Source organism: Heloderma suspectum, chromosome 3 (genome assembly GCF_057233095.1).
Source record: "Heloderma suspectum isolate Gila_16-S chromosome 3, 16-S_ref, whole genome shotgun sequence".
Taxonomy (NCBI): domain Eukaryota; kingdom Metazoa; phylum Chordata; class Lepidosauria; order Squamata; family Helodermatidae; genus Heloderma; species Heloderma suspectum.
In genome coordinates this window covers 256,101,714-256,124,628 of record NC_139460.1, presented here as the reverse complement: position 1 = coordinate 256,124,628, position 22,915 = coordinate 256,101,714, and the positions used below count along the sequence as shown (strand labels likewise).

Here is a 22,915-nt window from a genome sequence, read left to right as displayed (position 1 = left end):
CGTCGAGGATTCCGGGGGGAGGGACAGAACGCCTCCCCCCTCCCATGAACAGAATCCGCGGAAAGGTAAGTGACTTTCGTACATCCCTAGTCCTGTGTACCATTTGCCATCCAGGTGCTAAGTGTTGGTGGGTAACTTTGAAGCCAGTACTCTCTCTTCTTATGGTTCTTTAACTTTAAACGAGACTTGTCCTGGACAGCCTACCAAATGGAGGACACCTTCAAACACCTTCAGACTGTCATCTGCCAGCTCTTCAAATAGAAGGCTGTCCTTGGTAAAGTAGACACCAGGCCACTGTAGGCTAGGGATGTACGAATTGTGTATGAATTGTGTACCTTCCATGCTGCTTGACTTCTGCAGTTTGCGGCCAATGCTCTGTTGTGCCATTCACAAGCCCCCGGAATTTTCCCCTTTTTTTTCTGCTCCAAAAATTACAAAGATAAATCCATACTGACAAGTGTAATTCTGGTGCCCAACCATCTCCATGAGTCTGCATAACTTCTGTAAGAATCGCTATTTTTCGTAAATATTTATGTTTTTTTTTTTTAATTGAAATCCTACGTCTCTGTTCACTTTCAGCCATAAAACATTCCTCTTCCTAGGGGCTTCTCAAAAGAAGGCTGTCCTAGGTGTGCCTGAGCGATAAACTCTTTGTTTAAAGCAACACTGTTTTAAAGAAAGAAAAAAACCTTTTAAAAAGACCATGCTGCTCCAGGACTGGCCTGGTCATTTTAAAAGGATTTTTCTTTCTTTAAAACAGCGTTGCTTTAAACAAAGAGTTTATCGCTCAGGTACACCTAAGGCAGCCTTCTTTTGGGAAGCCCCTAGGAAGAGGAAGTGTTTTGGCTGAAAGTAAATGGAGATGGAGGATTTCAATTTAAAAAGAACACCCACAAACAAGGCAGTGAGCACAATTCATTAAAAAAAAAAACTTATGTATTTATTATCGGAATATACTACAGTGCATTTTTATTTACGAAAGTTTCGTGACTCTTTGCGGATGACGAAGAAAAAGCTGAATGACTGCTGGCTCCACAGGACCTCATGGTTCCGTTCTGCAGAGGATTCCATGACATGGACTGAAGGAAATTCAATCCCATTTCAGTCCGTGGCAGAATTCTCTGAGATCCCTAATCCTCGGTAAAGTAGACACCAGGCCACTCTAGGCATTACTGTTACGGCTGTAGCCAGCTCTAGATCAAGTGCAGACAGGGTCCCTTGATACTGATGCAGCAGTACTTGCTCCATCCTTTTGCCTCCTCTGGTTTAACAGCAAAAATATGGCATTTCTAGATAAAGCTGCTTTTTGAGCAAAGGCTCAAAAATGCACATTTTCATACACACACTAATGTGTGCCTTTGCAAAAATGCTCATTTCACACATGAGAATATGTACATTTGCAAAAATGCACATTTTCATGCACACAAAAACATGCACATTTTTGCAATCGCCATTTTGTTTTTTTTAGGAATGGTGACTGCGGAGGAATGGTGACTAGGGTGAGTGTAGGCTGCTCGCCAAGAGTGGGAGGGGCTTGAGGGCAGTCTGGAGACCAGTGAGTGAGGGCAGGGGCTGGGCAGGAGTCCAGAGAACCTGGACGGAGGTGAGTTCACGCATCCCTACCTGCACCACACACACACACACACACACACACCCCTACTACCACCACAACTCCATGTTTTACAATTGCTTCTGCATTCCTGATATGTTGGAGCAAAAAACAAACAAACAAAAAACCCTTCATGCCAACTGTAATAAAGAGAAATGAAATACCCTGAGCATGTGGTTTTGCATTTTAAATACACTTAAATCGTAGTACCATAATGGCTACCAGAATAAAATGGAGCTTGCTTCTGCTGCCCTGATGCTGAATGCATTTATTTGGGAATAAGCACCATTTTGTTGCAGAAAAGGGTAATATATTTTAAAAGTAAAATAATAAAATGGGCAATAAAATGAGTATCTGGAACCATGTACATGCCCAGCTGTCTACCCCTTTTAAAAAATAAGTGGAAATTCCTGATTAAACAGTGATAGTCACTGCAAATGCTATGTGCAGTTAGCCTAGGAAATGTTATTTACCACTTTACCAGTTTGGGAAAACCCTCCTTATAGTATCAGGGACTTAGGACATACCTGTCATTTTAATTCATCAAGATTGCCATAGAGGTGATCCACTAACTTTGACTTTTTCAGTCAAAGGGAAGAAAGGCCATCCAACCATGAAAATGGTTGTTCTCAATATTACTATTACGATTTAAGCTGTAGTCTGGTTTAAATCTGATGATGCTACTTGTTTCACATCATCACCTTGAATTATTTCTGCTGCTTTTTGGTCTTTGGTTACTGTCAGTGTAAAGATAATAAATCACGGATTTGACCTGTTATACTTGGAGGCTTTAATTATAATGGAGCCCAAGCCACTGCAGCTGCATCTGTGAAAGCAATTTCTCCTCAAAGCACAGCAGAAAGATGCTTTGCTTTGCTATTCAGTATCTAGAAAAGTAATTCTCATCTTTATGTCACATAAACATTAAAAATGTAAAACTGAAATGTAAAATTCAATCCATTGCTAAATATCCGTGAGGCTTGTGTTAAATTTTCCCTCACCAATGGAAGACCCCAAAATGATCCAATGTGTGAGAACCTCTGATATGGCTTTATGATTGTATAGTGACTGTTCTTCCATGCTTAGAGCTCTTTCTGGCTCAGCAGCTGCGAGAGGCTAAATGGAGCACTGGCTTTATTCAAAGGACTGTGCAGAGTGATCGGGAGGAGTTATTTTGTGAAAGAATGGAAGGATCAGAGTTCACAACTAGAACTCCATCCCACCTGTAATGATGAATACCTGATTGTACCTTCTTGCTTTCGCCTCGGTTTTTAGGTTCTATGGTTATAGGGGTGGCACGGGGGGGGGGGAGTGTTGAAAATGAACAAGTGTTATAATTTGAAAGGGTATTTGCCTGGCCTTCCAATGGTTAGGGAGTCAGGTTTTCATTTTTTTTTTCACCTACCAATATTTTTCCCAGCTTGATTCAGAATTAGTCCTGGATTTGGCAAATTGAGACATTTCCCCCTCAAAACTATTTTTAACCCAAACCCGGTTTCAGACACAGAGACATTGTGCTCCTTAAGAAATCATTAGGAACAGGGGAGTCTGAATACCTCTGCAGAAACCTTGGACATAGGTGCCCCCCGCCCCCCGAGCGCTGTCTAACAATACTTGTTACTGCCAACCTGATTCCAAATTAAGCTGAGCAGATTTTGTTTGCCCATCACTAAAACTGTGTTTATATCTCATGCATCCTTTGAGTCAATCATCACGCAGTTGTGTAACCCTCATCAGGAGATGCATCTTCTAGATAAAGGGTTCTCACACTTTCTACTCCCAGGGCTCACTTGAGAGGACTGAAAATTACTGAGGCCCACATTAAAATGGCAGCTCATTCAGAGAGCATTGAGTGCCATTTTTTGGTAGAAAGGCAGGGTACACACAAAAATCAAATAAATAAGTAAATATGAGTATAATTGTCAGGGTGGAAACTGAGCCCATAGAGCCCCAGAGCAGTTCTGATTCTGAGGAAGAACAGCAATCCATGGGAGAGGAGCTCGCTCATCTCTCACAAGCACAGCAGCTGGCAGAGATTCCTTCTGCCAGCATTCCTGGGAGAGATAGTGACCCTGGCAGTGAGAGAGTGTTGGAGGGGGGCTTGCTGGATGCTCAGCGCAGATGCAGGGAGCAGCGACGGAGGGCGCTGAAAGGAGGCACTCTGCTTGTTTGGCGCTAAAACAATGGTCGTGTCCCAAGGACCCAAGGGAAAGAGGGAAGATCTCTCCCTAGCCCATAAGTTCAGAGTCTTCCCGTGGTTCTCCTTCAAATGGGGACCAACTGCCTTACCTGGAGCTTAGGCTACTCTGCTATCTACCCCAGTGCAGTTCCTTGCTTAGTCGCTAGTGATTAGTATCTGTAAGAGTCATAAAGTAATAAGGGAATAAAGCCTTGGAAAGAATCCTCGTCATCTGTGTCCTGAGTTGGCTATTGGAGGGGACTGTAAGAGGCAGCTAGGGTGCTCCTGACAATAATTACTTAATTGGGGGGAGGGTCTCTGTGGATGTCCTGCCATTGAATAAACTAAATATCTGCTGCTGCTAAGTAAACTCAATCTGCTCTACAGGGTCAGGCTTCTTAGGACAGGAGATCTAGCTTGCATCCCTGCACCTCTTATTAGGGAAATTTGCCACTGCATTGTGCATAGAATTGCATTGGCGTAGAAGCCAGAGCTCATGGGCAAAGGTCCAGAGAAGACCAAAAGCTTTGTATATGCACTGCCAACTCCTGCTCTTCCTTGTTCCCTTCTGGTTCATTGCCCACTGCTGGGTCTTTCCCGTCTTCCCAAGTAGACCCTTTCTGCTGAGCAGCTCTCTCCTCCCAAGTAGCCCCCTGGTGACAGAGACTTCGGAGAGCCAAACTGGTTCAGTCTGAGTTTCCCACCCAGTCCATTGTTGCTTTGCTCTGGAGAATTAGGTGATGAGTGAGGAGAGATGGGGACTGAGGCAGGGCTCAGGATAGGATTGACGAGGTTATTAGCTGAGGATCCTCAAGTTGCCTTTGGCCTGCTACATGTTCCTCTAGGTCTTCCACAGGAGTGGAGTTTTCTGCAGAATCCCAACCCTCTTCCTCTGAAGAGGTCTCTCTGGGGTCTGTGTCAGACACGATCCTGGCATACACGTACAAATTGTGAGATGGGCTTTCCAGTGCCCAGGGTACATGTCCCCAGGACATGCTGGATATTTTCCTCTTATAAATCAAAGGCAACAGCAGAGGAGGTGAATTAATAGGAGACAGGTGGCTGAGCCCAGAAAGTCTCTTGGCCTGATAGAGTGGCACACTCACCTTATGGGTGGGAGTTAAGGGGAAGCCCCCCTCCCACACACACGCTTCCTCTTTTCTTGCATGAATCACATAGGAATTCTAAGTGGATCCTTTGGGAAGGTGCAAACCCAGCTCCATTGCCAGAAGGCAGTGCATGACGGGGAGGCAAGACCACAGGTTGCACCAAGCACCACCAACCATTTTGCAGCTCCTTGTCTGCTTCCATTGTGCAGCTGTCTGTCCCTCCAGCTACTTCTGACTGCTCTGACCATCCCACTACCTTTGATCACTTTGTCTCTCTTCTTGCCATAATGCTTCCTTTCATTTCCTGTGTCTGACATCCACTTGTCATCATGGCAGTTCCTCCCAAACATCTGCACTATCATCTGTAAATGATATTGCATGTGTTCACCCACCCACCCACCCACCGTTTTTCCTATCACCTGAAACTCAGTATCACTTTTGGCTAGGTATGTATGAGAATTTCATTTGTGCTTGCAAAACATGCAAGCATGCCCCAAACATGCAAGCATGCCCCAGCTGAACACAGGTGCAAGCAAGTGGACGTGTCTGCCAAAAATGTTTGCAAATTGTTGAACATGTCCTCACATTCATCTCATTACCAATTCCAAGGTCAATTTGTGCAAATTTCCTAATTTCTTCAAATTTCCACAGGAGACTACATCTATAGAGGAAATCAAAATCTCACATTTGATCACTGCTCAGATTGTGCAAATCTCCTGTTTGCACAAAGTGATCAGCAATCATGAACATGAATGGGATTCAAGCACAAGACAAGTGGCGAGATGATGTTTGGAGCATCCTAGCAACCTTGAAAACTGCTCATTTGCCCATCCCTACTTTTGACCAAAGGGGAAAGCAGGAAAGAAGGAGAAGTTACAGCTATGTTGCTCCCTGGCCTATGATGTGTTTGAGTTTTTGTGACACAGCTGCTTCTTTATTGGCACTGCTTGTGCTGCTCTCTGAAGCCCTGCTCAAAGCCCTTTCCTACTAATGGTGACCTGAGCCTCCCCACACTTAGGGATGGCATGGGTGCCCAATTAAGTCTGGAATCCAGCGGACCTGCTCCTGCCCACACCCCTGAGCCCCACTCGCTGAGCCCCTGCTTGCCCCCTGTCTGCGCTCGGCTAATGGCCTGCACTCACCCCAGGAGCCTTCTCGAGGTTTGCAGTTGCCATTTTCTGAGAAATAAAATGGCGATCGCAAAAATGTGCAAATTTGCGCAAATACAAAAATGTGCATTTTTGTGAATGTGTATATTTGTGTATGTGAAAATGTGCATCTTGTGAATGTACGTATTTGCGTACATGCGAAAATGCATATTTTACGAAAAATGCAAATTTTTGCGCACACACTAATGGGTGCCTTAGTGAAAATGCACATTTCACACATGAAAATATGTGCACTTGCAAAAATGCACATTTTCACTCATACAAAAACACATGCATTTTTGCGATCACCATTTTAGTTTTTTTAGAAATGGTGACTGTGGACCTCAATGAGGCCACTGGAGTCAGTGCAGACTGCTCACTGAGAGTGGGAGGGGCTTGAGTGTAGTCCTAGGACTGGTGGGTGGGGGCAGTGGGGGCAGGTGGGTGGGTGGAGGGGCTGGGCAGGAGTCCAAAGAACCCAGACGGCGGTGAGTTCGCACATCCCTACCCCCATTGAACTGGGATTAAAAACTGATCCAAACAGGATAGGGATGTATCAGAATTTTGTTCCTGTTCACAAATCATGCAGACATGTCCCATTCACAATCCCGAATGCAAGCAAGAGTGCAATTCCTAGGAAATGTTTGCAACTTTCTACACTTGTGTTTGTTTGCACTTGAAAGTGCACACTTGCGCAAATGCACATTTGCTCAACACACCCCCTTGCATTTTTATGCTTCAGCCTTTGAGGAAAATGCACATTTTCCCCATTGAAAAATACATATTCCTGCCACTCGGGGGGAAAAAGACACATTCAGGAATGGAAATGAGGCCAAATGAGCTTTGGGGAAGAATTTGGAGAACCTCAGTGAGCTTGAACATTGCATGTTCCCCCACCCCTAAAACAGGCAGGGTAAGGAGAGGGTTTTAGACAATAAAAGAGAGGATTGATAAATAAACCAGCCAAACTCAGAAGAGTAGGTAAACCTCATTCAAGGACAGAAAGGAGATGAATCCACTTAAACTACAAGCCCTAGAATACACATGTGAGAGCTGTGTGAGATGGGTTTCCTCCAGGAAACTGAATACATTGACACATAACCAAATTGGATGTTTAAGAGGAGAAGTGCAGAGGTTTGTGGGCTGTGGAAAAAATGGAGGCTATCACCGTAAGGTGCAATCCTGGGAGTAAGTCTCATAGACCTTATTGGGAGTTATTTCTGAATAGACACACACAGATTGCACTGCAAGATGACCAACCAACCAATGTAGGTTGTTTCTGTCACAGTGCTGCACAAGATGGAATATTGAGAAGGAGCGATTATGTAAATGAGGCCGCTGGCTAAAAACTAAGATGATGATGCGTCTTTTTATTATTGTATTTATTTATTACATTTATATCCTGTCTTTCCACTGAAAATAGTGTTCAAGGCCATTAACAATAACGTATAGATTTTTTTCTTAATGAAGCAAGAATTAAAACATTAAAACTCATCCAATAAAACACAATAAAACTAAAAGACAAGTAAGAACATATCTGTGTGTAAGAAACAAAAGCACCCACCAGGTTAATACAAACCCAGTTCAGCAGCAAATCAGCTTCGATGCCAAAAACCTGTCTGGATAAAAAGTGCTTGGCACAGACTCCAATGCCAGTAAGCAGCCACCAGGAAGGTACTTTCTTGTGTTCCCATCCATTATGTCTCTCACAGTGTAGGGATGGACGAAAGCCCCTTACCTGGTCCTGCAGCTTTTTTCGGGGGGGGGAGGCGCTCCGTTTCTCCCCCCGAAATTCTTGGCGGGTGGGGAGGCGCCCCGTCCCTCCCCGCTGAAATTCTGGCTGGGGGGAGGCGCCCCATCCCTTGCAGCCGAAATTCTGGCCAGGGGGGAGTGCCCCGCCTCTCCAGCCACAAAAGAAAAAAGTAGAGTAAAACAAAACAAAACGTGATAGGCTACGTAAAGATTTACGTAGCCTATCACGGCTAGATTTTCAAAGTCAGCTGTGATAGCTTACGTAAATCTTTACGTAGCCTATCATGGCTGACTTTAAAAAAAAGCGCGTACGCAAATGGCGGTGCCCATGGGCGCCGCCATTTGCGTTCCTTATTTGGGCCGGGTAGTCTACGTAAAGATTTACGTAGACTACGGCGAAAATAAGGGCAATGCTATTTGTGTTGCCCTTATTTTCGCTGTAGTCTACGTAAATCTTTACGTAGACTACCCGTGCCCGAATAAGGAACGCAAATGGCGGCGCCCATGGGCGCCGTCATTTGCGTACGCGCTTTTTTTCCCCCAAAGTCAGCCGTGATAGGCTACGTAAAGATTTACGTAGCCTATCATGGCTGACTTTGAAAATCTAGCCGTGATAGGCTACGTAAATCTTTATGTAGCCTATCATTTTTTTTTTTTTAACTTTGAAATGGAGGTGGCGAACTGCCGCCGGGACCCGCTGCCGCGAGGGACATTCGCACGAGGTAAGTCCCATCCCGGGGGGGGTGGGGGGTGTCGGAGAATTTCCCCACCAATTTCGGGGGGCCGAATGCGTTGGCATTCGGCCTCCCGGAGATTCGTGGAGAAATTCTCCGACATCCCTATCACAGTGGCAGAACAGAGGGAAAGGCCTCTCCCGAGGATCTTCAAACCTAGGCAGGGTCATGTCCAAACCTTCAAGGTGCCAGAATTGAGGAAGGTACCTCTGGCTGACATGAATGAGCCTGTTACTATATACAGCTACTGAAGAATTCAGACATTTGCAACTTAGGGCACCATTCCATCAACAGTGCCCTCGCTGCTCAGAAGTCCCCAAACTTGGTGGCTTCTGAGATTCCTTTGCTCTGCCAATCTGAAGCCAGCATGGTGGGACGAATGGTGGAGGTGATCTTTGCCTCCCCATCCTCCGTTCTATGCTGTTTTCACTAGACATACTTTTCAGTCCATCTAGTGAGGGCACTTTGGAGTGGGGGAGGGAAGGAGGCTGGAAGCCTCTCTGGTCTCCTCCCTGCCCTGCTCGCTGGAACACCCCCTTATTCCCCTCTCTGAGTTCGAGTTTCTGACCTCAGAGATGCAGGTGACGCAGTTCTCTCCACACCGGCTGCAAGGGGGTGGGTCGGGGGTCAGATCTCTGACTCCCCCTTCTGAGATTGGAGCACTGTCTCTGACCTCAGAAATGGTTTTCTGAGCCACCCTATGGTCCCTGGGATGCTCACCCAAGGACCGTAGGATTGCTCTCTTAATATAAAATGCTTTCAACCCAGCATGGTGCTTTCTAAGTTATATCAGAAATTTTACATGTATTTTGCTATTTTGCTCAATGCATTTGCATCTCAATGTATTTTGTCCTCAGCATTAGTTTCCTAATGATATTGAAGTTTCTGGTTTCCTGAGGAGCACTCTTCTATTTCTCTCATAGAAATATGAGAGTTGTATCCTTTATTTCAGTAAAGGATTATTTAATGCAGCACAGCTGTATTTAACATGCCTGATTTGTCTTTCCTGAATTTCTGATCACTGGGATAAGACTCATTAGTTAGGCCCTGAATGGCTGATCTCTTTTCACTGTCTCTTTGCTTTCTAAAATAGGCTTTTATCTCCTCCTTGATACTCAGGCTCCAGGGGGATCATCCTTTCAGTTCCTTATTGAATGCAATTATTTAGTAGACATGGTCACTTTTATTCCTTAATTTTTGTAACAATGTATCTGTCATTTCCTGCGGGCCCCTGATTTATATTTATGCCATGAAAGCGAAGAAAGATGAAGCATATGGATGTATCTAAACTCATTTAGGTTTGAAGAATGTTTTGTCGCTATTTCCTTGTGTAAAATAAATAAATAAATAGGACAGAATAAGGAGAAAAGTCACAAAAATAGAGGCAGATTAATGAGAACCTGTCTTATCTCCCTGTGAAAGTTAAGCAGGTGACCTTTTTGAATACATTTGATTACTGGTGTAATTCACTCAAAGTGAGACATTTCCCAGTAGGCAGCAGTTGGTTGTCATGTCAACACCTGTAGTTTATTTGCATCTATTTATTGCCTCTATATTTAGTTCCCCCCCCTTTTTTTTGCACCTTTTGTTTGTGTCATAGTAGCTGTAGATTATCTGGATAGTTGGATAAAATGAATGACTGGGTGGCAAAATGGAGGGTGGGCAAAAAGGTCCATGCAAGATCACCACATATAATGACAAATCTAAACCCAGTCACTATTCTGTAGGCTGTGTGCTTACTGGTTTGAATAACATTTGAATTTCATGAACCCAAATTAAATGAACAGGAGGCAAGAGTTTTCATTCTAGAAGAAAGACACTGCTTAAATAGAAGCTGCTACTGTCTATGGAGGTGGAAATGATGCACTTTGAATAGCCTGGGGCAGATGTTTTCATACTGCCTAGGTGTAGTTAATATGGAGGCCATTTATTATTTACTTGCGGAACTGTTTCTTATTATGTGTTTTTCTTAATAAATACATCTGGGGCCTGGTTGAGTTTTACTGATCATACAATTGGCTGTGCTCTCAGTATCCTTGTTTCAAGAAAAAAAAATAACATAATTGCTAGATATTTCTTGTGGTATTGTATAACCCGGTAAGAATTCAGAACATTTGTTTTTACCCAGTCCAATCAGTTTTGCCATGGGCAGTTCATCAAAGGATTCTCCTAGGCAAATCAAGCAGAGAAATGCCATGGTTGCTTTGCCTAGGGAACTGACTGGCAGGGATCCCAAGAAGAATGTAGCCCAGATTCCATGTGAAAATTAGTAAACTATACTGTTTTGCCCCAGATTGCAAGAATATTGGTTATAAAGAATATATCTAGTGCAGGCAGCAAGAATATTTTACATTTTCCAGACTAAGGTGATGTTGACAGTTTGTGACATTAGACTCATAGAATCATAGGGTTGGAAGGGGCCTACAAGACCATCGAGTCGAACCCCCTGCTCCATGCAGGAAGCCTGATTCCCAGGTGGTTTCCCATCCAAGTACTAACCAGGGCTGACCCTGCTTAGCTTCCAAGATCAGACGAGATCGGGCGCATCCAGCCCTTTCAGTAACTCCATTGCTGAACATATCAGTAAGGCAGTTATTTAGGACTGACCCTTTATCAATTCCTCAAGGATACCAACAGTTTTTAAGAGTGCTGAAAACTCAAGACAGGTTTACTTTCAACTGGGAAAAGAAGTCAGAAATCTAAATGTGGGTGCCATTTTGTTACATGAATATATGAAGCCATATACTGAATCAGACCATTGGTTCATCCAGCTCAGGACCGTGTCAGTGTAAGTGGAACTAACTAAGGAAGCCAGGAAAACAGATAGGAGGAATTGCTCAGTGACACTGGGGGAAGATACAGGCTGAGAAAACAACAACTAATAAGTGAGTCAGCATGTGTAATAAAATAGTTTGTTTTATATTAAAAATAGAGATCGGCAAACTCTTTCTTGCTCATCTTGAATTAACTTGGAAGTGCTTGAGTTTGTTAACTTCCCCCTGCCCAGAAATAATTCAGATCAATTTTTGACCCAGTCTAAGCAGCCTTGCCACAGGCAATTGTTCAACGGAACCTCCTAGAAAAGGAAGAGAGAAACACCTTGGTTGCTTTGACTGCGGAACTGATTTAAATGTCTGCCTTGGGGAAATCTGGAGGTGGAGATTTCTTGGGCCCACGTTGCCCCAAGGGGGTCTCATGGAAACTGGCTTTGACCCTCTACCCATTTTCCTTGGGGAAGTAATTTAAAACAAGGCCTTAGATGAAGCAATGTCAATGCCTCTCTATCACTTTTCCTAGGTGAGCTGTTTTGAAGAAGTGCCCTGGGAAAATTTGAAGTGAGAATCACAAGCTCACCTTGTCCAGGGGGCCACTGGCATAAGAAGCTACCCCGTGGAGAGATGAGCTTTTGCCAATCACCTCTAGCTTTCCTGGCTGGAGGCAGCTCTTCAACACAGCATGTAGCAAACCAGTACAGCTGTTTGTCACTTTGCGAGAGCATTATGTTGAAGAGCTGGGGAAACTTAGGCAAGGTCCTAGACAAAGCAATGGAGGAACATTTTGGTTGCTTTGCCTAAGTGGTTATTCACTACCCCTAGGAAAACTGTGCTGGTGGGGGACAGTTGGGGTAAGACATTTTAATCAGAGCTGGAGAAGAATTTGGGGGCTTCTAATGTTAGGGATGTGTGAACCCACCCCCATCTGGGTTCTCCAGCACCCATCCAGCCCCTGCCCCCTCTCGCCAGTCCCCAGACTGCGCTTGAGCTCCTCCCCTGCTCAGCGAACAGCCTGCATTAACCCCGGCCGTCTTGTTGAGCTCCGTGGTCGCCATTTTAAAAAAAATAAAATGGCGATCACAAAAATGTGCATTTTGCGCATATGCAGATATGCATATTTTTGTGATGGCCTTCCCATCATATGCATATTTTTGTGATGGCTTAATAATTATATGGATATAATAGTGTTTGCCTTTGTGACTATGAGGATTGGGCTCCAGTGCAACTGGGAGCCCACCCAGATGAAATTCATGGAAAACCTGTTGTAGCAAAAGCATCTGTCCATGTAGGTTATAGGCCAGAAGGTTAGACCTGACATTACTATGGATTAAGCTAGGGGCAATAGGAGATTCAGGAGGATTGGGAGCTGAAGGCTGGAGCTGGGACAGGAACCCAGGTGACAGGCAGCAGGAAAAGGAGTACAGCAATACAGTCCAGGAAGCAGCAAGGGAGATGGCATGGCTGATAGGAATCTAGGAGAGGAGAAGTCACATTGCAGGGATGGGAGGAGGAAGAATTAACTGGGAACCCTCCTCAGAGAACAATCTCTTCCAAGCAATGCTCATAGCTCAGCAGGGAGGATTCCTGGACTATGAACACAAGATGTTGAACTCAAGGCTGGCCATGGTAAAATATGATGCAGCATCTCCATGCTGAGCATTTGCTTTCCACAACCCATGAAGACCTCTTGGGCAATGTTTTCTCATACACCATTCTGTTTCCATTACAGATGCCCATTATATAACTTGTAGGATTCAAGAATGTTCAGAGACTACCAAGAGTGGACCTTTTTTGCGTTCCATTGACACAAGCTCACTTGTTGTCCAGGATGAGTACATCTTCATTCAGGTATGTTGACAGCAAAGTGTGGAATGGTGACAGGTTGGCAGCTCTTGGCAGATTTGCATCTTCCCTATATGCAAACATCTGGAAACTGCCTCCAGATCTGGCAACACTGTCTTACTAGGCAATAGAATACTAATATGTACAAAGAAGAAATCTTCCATCTTTATTTAAGGAACAAACATATTGGTTCAATTTGCCGAAAAGGTTGCAGGGAGTGGGGAAGAATTTCTGCTGACAAAACATAATATAGACATGACATAACATAGCTGTTTAAGTGTCTCTAGGAAAGCAGTATCAAATATATTTTGATTCCCCTGTTACTGATTGTAATCTGGATAACTAAGCTATCTTTATATGATGCAACTATGCAAGTAAGGTTTATTTTTTATTTAATTCTGTATTGATATTTTTGTGCATTTATTATTGTTGACAGTTAATAACCAACCCAATAAATATACTAGAATTACAGTTGATCTACCCTGTCACTTTTTTTTAATTGCCTACCACCTCCAAGTTTTCTTTTGTTGTAGTTAATGTAAGCAGTAGTGTAGTGGCAAATTCAGAAGGGCAGGGTCCCTTCGTGACAGTCACAGCCCTGCCCCCTCACAGCCCCGCCCCTTCTAAGATTGTACAACCTTGTAAGATATACAGCCTTCAACTGGGATCCAAAAACAGTGCAGCTGAGAGAAAGGAAGGGGTATTGAAATTGGATATCTGAGAAAAAAATTCAGGGGTGTTAATCTTTTTCACCCACTCAAACACAAACATTTTTGGTTTTTAAAATATGATACTCTGTGGAAGCTTCACCCTCTCAACTCAGCTATAATGGACAGATCCCTTCTCATTTAAACAGCCCCCTTGCACACTCCCTTAGTGTCCCAACATTACCCATTAGCCTTTCCTAAGCTCCTTCATTATATCTGTCCCATCTCACAACAGAAACGTCCACACACCCAGCTGGATTGAACCACACTCACACGCACGCGCGCATGCGCACGCGCACACACACACCCCTACCTTTTTTCTCCTCTCCCCTCAACTGGTTTTTTTCTGTTTCCCTTCCCTCCATCAAGGTTTGTTTGCCCAGGTACAGTACACACTAACCTTGTGCCAAAAAGTATAGCTGACAGAGCAGGTTGCATGTGGCAATTCTGCTTACTGACTGTAGAAATTAATGTTCAAGAACTAACAGTGCAATCTGATGGGTGTTTATTTTGAGTTAAATTTACAGAGATCTTGGGAAGGCCAGCTAAGGCTGCAGTCCTGTGCACACTTACCTGGGAGAAAGCCCAATTGGCAATTGAACACTGGGGGACTGACTTCTGAGTAAACATGCATAGGATTGTGAGATAAACCCTAAAAACTGGCACAAACCAGCCTCCTGCCCTGCCCCATAAGTAAATAATGGTGGCAGCGCCCCCCCTCCTGCTGCTGCCATGGCCAGCAGCAGCAGCAGCCCTGAACAGGTGGCCAGTGTTGCAGGAGACGAGGGCAGCTCCGGGCACGCAGGCACAGAGCAGGGATGGCCGGAGAAGCCAAGAACTGAGGAGGAGAGCGAGGGGGCAAGAGGAGGATGCAGAGCTCCCTCAGGCTCCCTCTCTCGCTTGCTCGCTCTCTCCCTTTGTCTGGCCAGCAGCCAAGAGGCAGCCGCCTACACTCCCTCTGCTCCCTCCTCCTTCCTTAGCAGACTGCGACCCGGCTGGGGGCTGGATTCAAAAAAAGTGCCGGAGCAACACCCCTGTGTGACCCACCACCACTACACCTCTGAATGTAATATAACATACTTCAGAGTGTTTATTCCTACACTGATTTGGCCTACAGTGTTGCTGGCAATCAGAATAAAGCAATATTAGTTTTTTGGGAAAGCTGAACTTGCAGAACAAGGCAGAGCTACATACAAAGCCTCAGCCCTTTTGCAAGTTAACCTTCCCATTTGAAGCACACTTACTTGGAAGGAATTAACAGAGCAATCCTAAGTAAGGATGTACAAGACTTTCAGTTTGCAAATCATCTGAACTTGTCCTGTTCACAACCCCAAATGTGAACACAAACGGGAGTGCATTTTTCGACAACAAAAAATGTTCACGCATTCCTGACTTCGTGATTGTGTTCAAAAATGTGTATTTTTTAAAAATGTGCACATTGAAATGCATATTTTTCCAAAACAACATGCATTTTCACACTTTAGTCAAGGCGCACAGAAATGCACACTTTTCCTGTTCTAAATGCATGCTTTTCCTGTTGGAACAAACCAAAAAAACAGGTTGCAAATAGCTGAATTAAGCTTCAAAGTGAAGTTCAGAGAACTTCGGCAAGCTTGGAAATCCGTGGTTCTTCCATCCCTTATCCCAAGTACTGTGGGGGAAGGGGTCTACTGCCACATCCCGATTCCTGCTGCTTCATAGCAGCTAAAGGTGGAGGATGGGAGCATTAAAAAACAAAAACTCTTTCCCCTCCCATTGAAACAAATGTGAGAGAATTAAAGCCTTACCTATAAAGCCTTACACGGCTTGGGACCACAATACCTGACGGAGTGCCTCTCTCGACATGAACGTATACTGCACTCAACATCTTGTTGCAGAAATCAGAGTCAGAGAGACCACGGAGTGAAGAAAAAAGAATTTTTCTTTATTTAACGTGCGGGCTTTATGGCCGGGATAACTCCCAAAGTGCCAAAAGCCCTTATTTACATCAGCAAATTGTTTTTATAGATATTGTGACTAGGGATGTACGAAAGGCACCTACCTGGTCCCGCAGCTTGCTTCGCAGTGGGGGGGAGGCACTTCGGTTCTCCCCCCGAAGTTCAGGAAGTGGGGGGAGGCGCCCCACCTCGCCCGGCTGAAATTCAGGCCGGGGAGAAGCACCCCGTCTCCCCAGCCATGAAATAAAAAAGTGAATGTAAAAACAAACAAACACACACACGTGATAGGCTACGTCACGATTTACGTAGCCTATCACGGCTGACTTTGGAAATCTAGCCGTGATAGGCTACGTAAATCGTTACGTAACCTATCACGTGTGTGTTTGTTTGTTTTTTTAACATTCACTTTGTAATGGCGGTGGCGGCAGCCGGTCGGAAGACCGGCCACCGCCCCCGCCCCTGCCGAAACGCCACCAAAATGCCACCGGGACCCGCCGCTGAGAGGGACTTTCGAGGGAGGTAAGTCTCATCCCGGGGGGGGGGTGGAGAATTTCACCGCCAATTTCGGGGGGCCAAATGCATTGGCATTAGGCCTCCCCGAGATTCATGGAGAAATTCTCTGCCATCCCTAATTGTGACACATAGGCAAAATCTCCCCCGCCCCTTTCCATGTGGGTTTGCAGTATTCAGCATTTCCTCTCCTAGCATAATTGTTTATAACACAAGAAATGGGTTATAGGGTAGCCATGATTAGCAGAGAACATGCTATACCGCTCTGACCTCAGCCTCAGCCTTGTTGACAAGATTAGACATTCCTGTGTCTTGTCAGCTTACAAGAATATATTCAGGAGTGACAGAGCTCAGCAAGAACATCAAGCTTGATGCTGCATGAGGCTACTTAGTCTGACCCTCTATATTGCTACTACAATCTAAGGCCCTCCTCTGGCTGCCTACAGTGAGGGAAGCTTGGAAGACAGCAACAAGGGAGAGGGCATTTTCGGTGGTGGCCCCCAAATTATGGAATGATCTCCCTGATGAGGCCTGCCTGGTGCCAACACTGTTATCTTTTCGGCTCCAGGTTAAGACCTTTCTCTTCTCCCAGGCATTCGGCAGTATATGATAAGTGTTTAATCGATCCTGGAACGTCTTATGGTTATGGTTGTTTGTTTTGAGATTGTTTGTTTGAAATTGTTTTAGATATATGTTTCTTTTGTGTATATTGTCTGTTCATGTATTTTTTTTATGTAAATGGTTTTTAATCTCTGTATATTGTATTTTTAATGTTTTTAATCTTTGTAAACCACCCGGACAGCTCCTGCTATCGGGCAGTATAGAAATGTAATCCATCATCATCATCATCTGTGCCAGCTCCAGAAGGCTTATTTGGGGGCATGTTAGGGAATAAGGGGGCTTAGGAACCTGCAGTTCCATGGGTTCCCCTGCTTCCCTCATTCTGGTCCCCACCACTCACAGAACACTATGGGCAGGTCAGCAGTGAAGGAGGAGCTTTCTGCCATCCTGCCAGGGAGATCTCCAACCACAACTTCCCTCTCCATCCATGGAAAGCAAGGTCCAAGCCATTTGCATCCCTGCTCTTTTCGTGATTGGCTATGTAAATATTTACGTAGCCTATCATGGCCAAGGGCAGGAATGCAAATGGCGTTCACTATGCCAGACGCCATTTGCGTGGCAACGGACGGAAGTCCGGCTGTGGACAGGCCCAGCCGGTGGCTCTGCGGACTCACTGCAGAGCGGAGCTGGCTGGGAAGGATTCCAGGGGGGAGGGACGGATTGCCTCCCCCCCCAGTGGACGCCCCAGACCGGACGGGTGAGTGGGGTTTGTACACCCCTACTTTAAATGGAAAAAAAAAACCCTAAGGAAATGCAGATCATAGTGGCTGTTACTAAATTGACTGGCAGCTTAGAAATGTAGCTTGTTACGTATCCTTATTCCATTCAGAATATAGGCCCATGTCTGCCACCTTTTGTTTTTAGGTCTTCTTTTGGCAAGCTTTGCGTTTCTCTGTGTCACTCTAATTTCATTTAATCCTATTTCTTTATGCATTTTTTGGTCTATCTTGGCATTTCTTTTCTTGAAAATCCCAGCTCAGTGTGTGCCTTGCAATATCATTCAGCTCTTCCTTCCTCGGGTGAAGAACAGTTCTTTCTTTCCTTCTATTCCCCAAATTCCTATCCTGTCTGTTCTGTTCCTCAGTTACTAATTGACTTTCTGTACAGTGGCTAATATCAAAATAGTGCTGTGCCGAAAATTTTGATTCTTCCATTTTGGGCATTTTGGGCGGGGGACAAAAACTCTGGCAAAAGAGGCTGGGAGAGGTGAGAATTTTGGAGAATTTTCTCCTTTAGGGCAGGGGACAGGGTTTCCACATATCTTTTTAAGGGTAGGCAATTCTTGAGGGGTCTTCTTCTTTTTTTAACCTGGTAGGAGAAGAGTCCTGGGCCCCTGCAAGTGCAGGGGGTGCTTTTTTAAAACAAAAAAATAGAAAGAAGACCCCCTCAAGAATTGTCTACATTAAAAAAAAAAGGTATGTGGAGACCCTGTCCCCCTCCCTAAGGAGAAAATTCTCAAAAAATTATCCCCCTCCCTGTAAAAGAGGCAGAAAAAACAATGCCTCTTTCACAGGGAGAGAAAAAGTGCCAGAAAATAGGGGACAGGGGTTGACGCAGCACTAATAAAAATATATCATTAGTAATCATACTAGTTTTTCTAGTCTCACTTTCTATGTATTGAATTTTATTACCAGATTTACAACCCATGTCTACTGAGAACTAATTTCCATTGAACTCAATGAGGCTTACTTCCAGGTAAGTGGGAATAGGATTGCAGCCTCAAAGAGCAATCTTATGGTCCCTAGACAGCTTCCCAAAGGGGATAGGATTGTTCAGGAAAACCCATCCCAGATCTTAGTCAGAGCTCCAACCTCAGAGGGTTTTTCCTTTTGGGAGTGGCCACGGGATGCTGCATAGGGACCATATGATTGCTCTTACAGGAAGCACTGGGGCATAAGCTGGCAATGGACTAACATTCTTTGGGTAAGCTAATTTTTACAGCTGCGTGCACAAATTCACAAGGGTCTATTCTTTCAATTGTTGGACCCTTATTTGTCACATTTTTATCCCACTTTTCCTCCAAGAAGCCCAAGGAGACATACATGATTCTGTTCTCCATTTGATCCTCACAGCAAACCTGTGAGGTAGGATAGGTTGAGAGTCAGCGACTGGCCCAAAGTCACCCAGTGGGCTGCATGGGGACTACCCTGAGTCCTGCAACACTCTAGCCATTACAGTGCTCTCGACAACCTAGTTCTGTTTGATACCTGCCACTTGGTGACAGCAAGAGCCAGTACTTGTTGGGATGACATTGTGAGAATATTGGGGAAGGAGAAGAGGGAGTATTGAGAGAAAAGCCTGAGTTTATGCCTCCATATTGGTGCTTCGGTAACCTCCATAGTAGGGGGAAAGACTTGTTTTCAACATATAGGTCACATTGCTATAATTGCTGCACTGCTACAGTCTCCTTTATCTTCCAGTGTGCCCAATTGTTAGACACCCACATACCACAAGAGGAGGGAAGGGAAGGGATGGGATGTGTGACCCCCAGCCACACCAGAACAAAGTTAATGATGGACCTGGCTATCCAAGCGGAAGCTTTTTTAAACTATGGAACACTTAAGTTTGTAAGTACCCTACGTGAGGAGAAATTAAGTAATCTTTTGGAGAGGAAACATTACAGTGGCCCGTTCAACTATATTATTTATTAAGTTTCTAAGGGAGCAATGCTATGGCCACTAGTCAGTGGCTAGACAGCCATAGGATACGTCAGTTTCTGGGAACCAACCTTGGAGCCCGCACACTGAGGTTGGTTCCCGGAGAACTGACCTCCCCCGTCTCCCGCACTGCCTTGTAGGCAGCTCAGAATGGCTCCGCGCTCAAAAGAGGAACACGGAGCAGCAAAAACAGGGTGTTCCTGGGGGTGTACCAGGGCAGGGAAGGCGGAAATGCTGGTATGTCACATCCAACATGTCATCTAGCAGCTGCTTCCCTTGCTCTGCCTTCCCGCAGCTAGACGGCCAAAATCAGCTTTCTAGCCACAAATGCAGAGTGGCCGAAGCGCAGAGGGGATGATCCCCTCCACACATCTCTAGCCCTGCATTGGATAGGCAGTTGCCTCTGAGTTTGGAGGAGGCCACCTATCCCAGGAGGATTGCTCCCTTAGGCATCTTTCATTCACGGTGGCTTCAGATGTTACAACATGCATGTGGGAGCGGAAGTGGATGATACAGTCCTTGTGTAATAGCCATACATCTTTTCCATGTCGAGATCCGTGAGTTGTAACCCTGCCTGGAGCTCATGCATCTCACAATCGGAGGTTTGGATGTTACATCATATACATGAAAACAAGAAATGTGAGTTACTTGTTGGTCTTGATGCCTAGCATGTTGTAACACTTTTGTGAACCGCCCAGAGAGAGCTTCGGCTATTGGGCGGTATAGAAATAAATAAATAAATAAATAAATAAATAAATAAATAAATAAAACACTTATAACTGTTACCCTTAATTTGCAAATGATTTCTTAGGTAAATGTCAAACCTGTGACAGAGATGAATGTAATAATATATTCAGATATCAGTTGGACTAAGAAATCCTGGAGCTTTCCCTCAAACTTTAGGGCTTATACATGTCTAAAGGAAGCTTCTGATTTTTCTTCTGAAGGCAAAGAATGCCAGTGTATTTGCACTAGTGACAAGATGCTCAGTGTGGGGTGATCATCCATCTGCCTGCAATTGGCATCCACTGGAAACTGAACACTTGGGGCTGAAATTAATTATTACTAATTAGTCTAAGTTTTTTGTTTTTTAAAGCAACACATGAAGTGAGATATCTTAGAAGTACTTTCTCTGCCTTACATTTAGAATTAATTGTACAGAACATTGTTTTTTCATAGTTCCTATTTTGAATGTTAAAATATATCATAACATCTTTAAGGTTTAAGAACCTGTTTTGCTTTCACCATTTCAGCTAGCCTCTGTAGTGAGAACAAGCCCTTTGTATCTGTGGGCAGTATCCTATGCTGCCCATCTGCGTATGGGGCCCACCATCGCTTTCGTTCCATGCATGACCAGCCCTGCAGATCCCATTGCACAAACAGCATCTACCACTTGCACTATGGAGATTTAACATGGGGGGGGGGAGGCTATATTGGCCCCAGGAGCGTAGCCAAGGCATTTGTAGTGTTAGAGGGGCCTAGAGATCCATAATACTTGCTTAAGTTCATTATTGGTGCAATTCCCATGCTAGTAAGCCTCTGAGCATGTGCAGATGAGTCAAAAGGCCGACAACAGCCTTCTCAGCGCATTCCTTGCTAATGAGTAGAAAGCCTTATCAGGCCGTGCCTGAGAAGTGAAGCTATGTGTTTATGCTGAGCTGCAAGTGGCTGTGCTTGAGAACCAAACATTTCTAGCCTATGCTGAATGAATGCTAGCCTAGGGGTGCCTGCTAGTGTTGTGCTGCCTCATGGCTGACATGTATGGTATAAAACCCATTTGTACCCCATGGCTCGTGATTCAGAGAACCTGTCTGATCCAACCATTGGGTACCCCTGTGTGCTGTAAGTTAGTCAATAAAGTACTCCTTGTAAGTAAACCTTTTGATCTGATGTATCACTATCATGGCACCTCTAATGTAAGAGTTCAATGCCCATGGCTGGGGCGACACAGAGGCAACCTCCAAAACGAATGGACACACTTGGTTCCAGAGCAGGTCAGGTGAGCAGAGCTCTGCCGGCCTGCCATATTCCAGAAATGAGCATTGCCACCAGAAGCATTGCATCTCTGTTCCACAAATGATGAGCACTGTTTGCAGAACAGAATTGGTGGGGCTGCCTGTGTGGGGGCTCTTACCATTGGTTTATGCCCTATATATTTATTCTGCTGCTCACATAACTGATGAAGAAAGAATAGAAGAACATATTCTAATGGTCTGTAGTCCATGCCACAGACCAGGATGACTGACTGTGGATCATGTTGCCTTATATGAAATGGAATCTGAAGTAAAACCTTGGAATAATCATACACATTTGGTGTGTGTGTGTGTGTGTGTATGATTCATGATAGACGAGTTCAACCCTCTGCAATGAGACAGAATACTCCATGTCCAAATTCTCCTACTAGATCATCAACAGAAGCCCTTCTCAGTTCCCTGCTGCCCACAGTGGTTAGGTTGGTGAGTACAAGGGAGAGGGCCTTTTCAGTAGTGTCCCCACACCTCTGGAATGCATGTTCATTGGAGGTTAATCAGGAAAGCTCTGAAGACCCACCTGTTTTCACTGTTATTTCTTGGAGCTGCTGATTATTTTTGGTAATCCCTGTTTTTATTGAATTGTTTCTTTAATTAATACACCACCTTGAGAAAATTTCACCCTTAAAGGCATCCTAAAAATATTTTTAAATAACATAAAACAAAACCTGTGGACTTCCAGATGTTGTGGAATTCCAACTCCCATCAGCCTCAGCCAGCACAATCAATGGTCAGAGGTGGTGAGTGTTCTTGTCCAAAAACAACTGGAGGGCCAAAGGTTCTTCACTTCTAAGAACATAACATAAGAAGAGCCATGCTGGATCTAGGCCTATTTAGGCCAGTATTCTGTTCTCCTAGTGACCAACTGATGCCCACAGGAAGCCCACAAGCAAAACACAAGTGCAATAGCATCCTCTCGCTCATGTTCCCCAGCAGCTGGTATCCAGAGGCATACTGTATACTGGAAATAATATAAAGCCATCATGACTAGTCGCCCTGTATTTGACTATGGTTATCTAGGTACCACAAATTGAGAACAGAAGAGATGAAGGTACACCATAGCTGTATATAGATGATGGTGTTTCAGAGACTTAGGGCACAACCCTATGGCTGCTAGTCAGTGGCTAGACAGCCATAGGATAGGCCAGTTCCTGGAGAACTGACCCCCACCCCTCCTGCGCTGCCTCGTAGGCAGCGTGGATCGGCCCCATACTCTGCGCTCATTAGAGCAGTGCAGAGCAGCAAAAATGGGGCATTCCCAAGGGCGAAATCCACTATGACACATCCTATGTGTCGTCTGGCTGCC

At 44.8% G+C, this 22,915-nt stretch overlaps 1 protein-coding gene across 1 annotated transcript in view; it reads left to right on the top strand.

Annotated features, from left to right (window-relative positions):
• Positions 1-22,915, top strand: part of SORCS3 (sortilin related VPS10 domain containing receptor 3) — a 516,588-nt gene that overhangs the window by 266,506 nt on the left and 227,167 nt on the right. Inside the window, exon 7 of the mRNA XM_084841986.1 lies at positions 13,035-13,153. Within this exon, the coding sequence (XP_084698112.1) occupies positions 13,035-13,153 (119 nt within the window). The remainder of the gene's footprint in view (positions 1-13,034; positions 13,154-22,915) is intronic.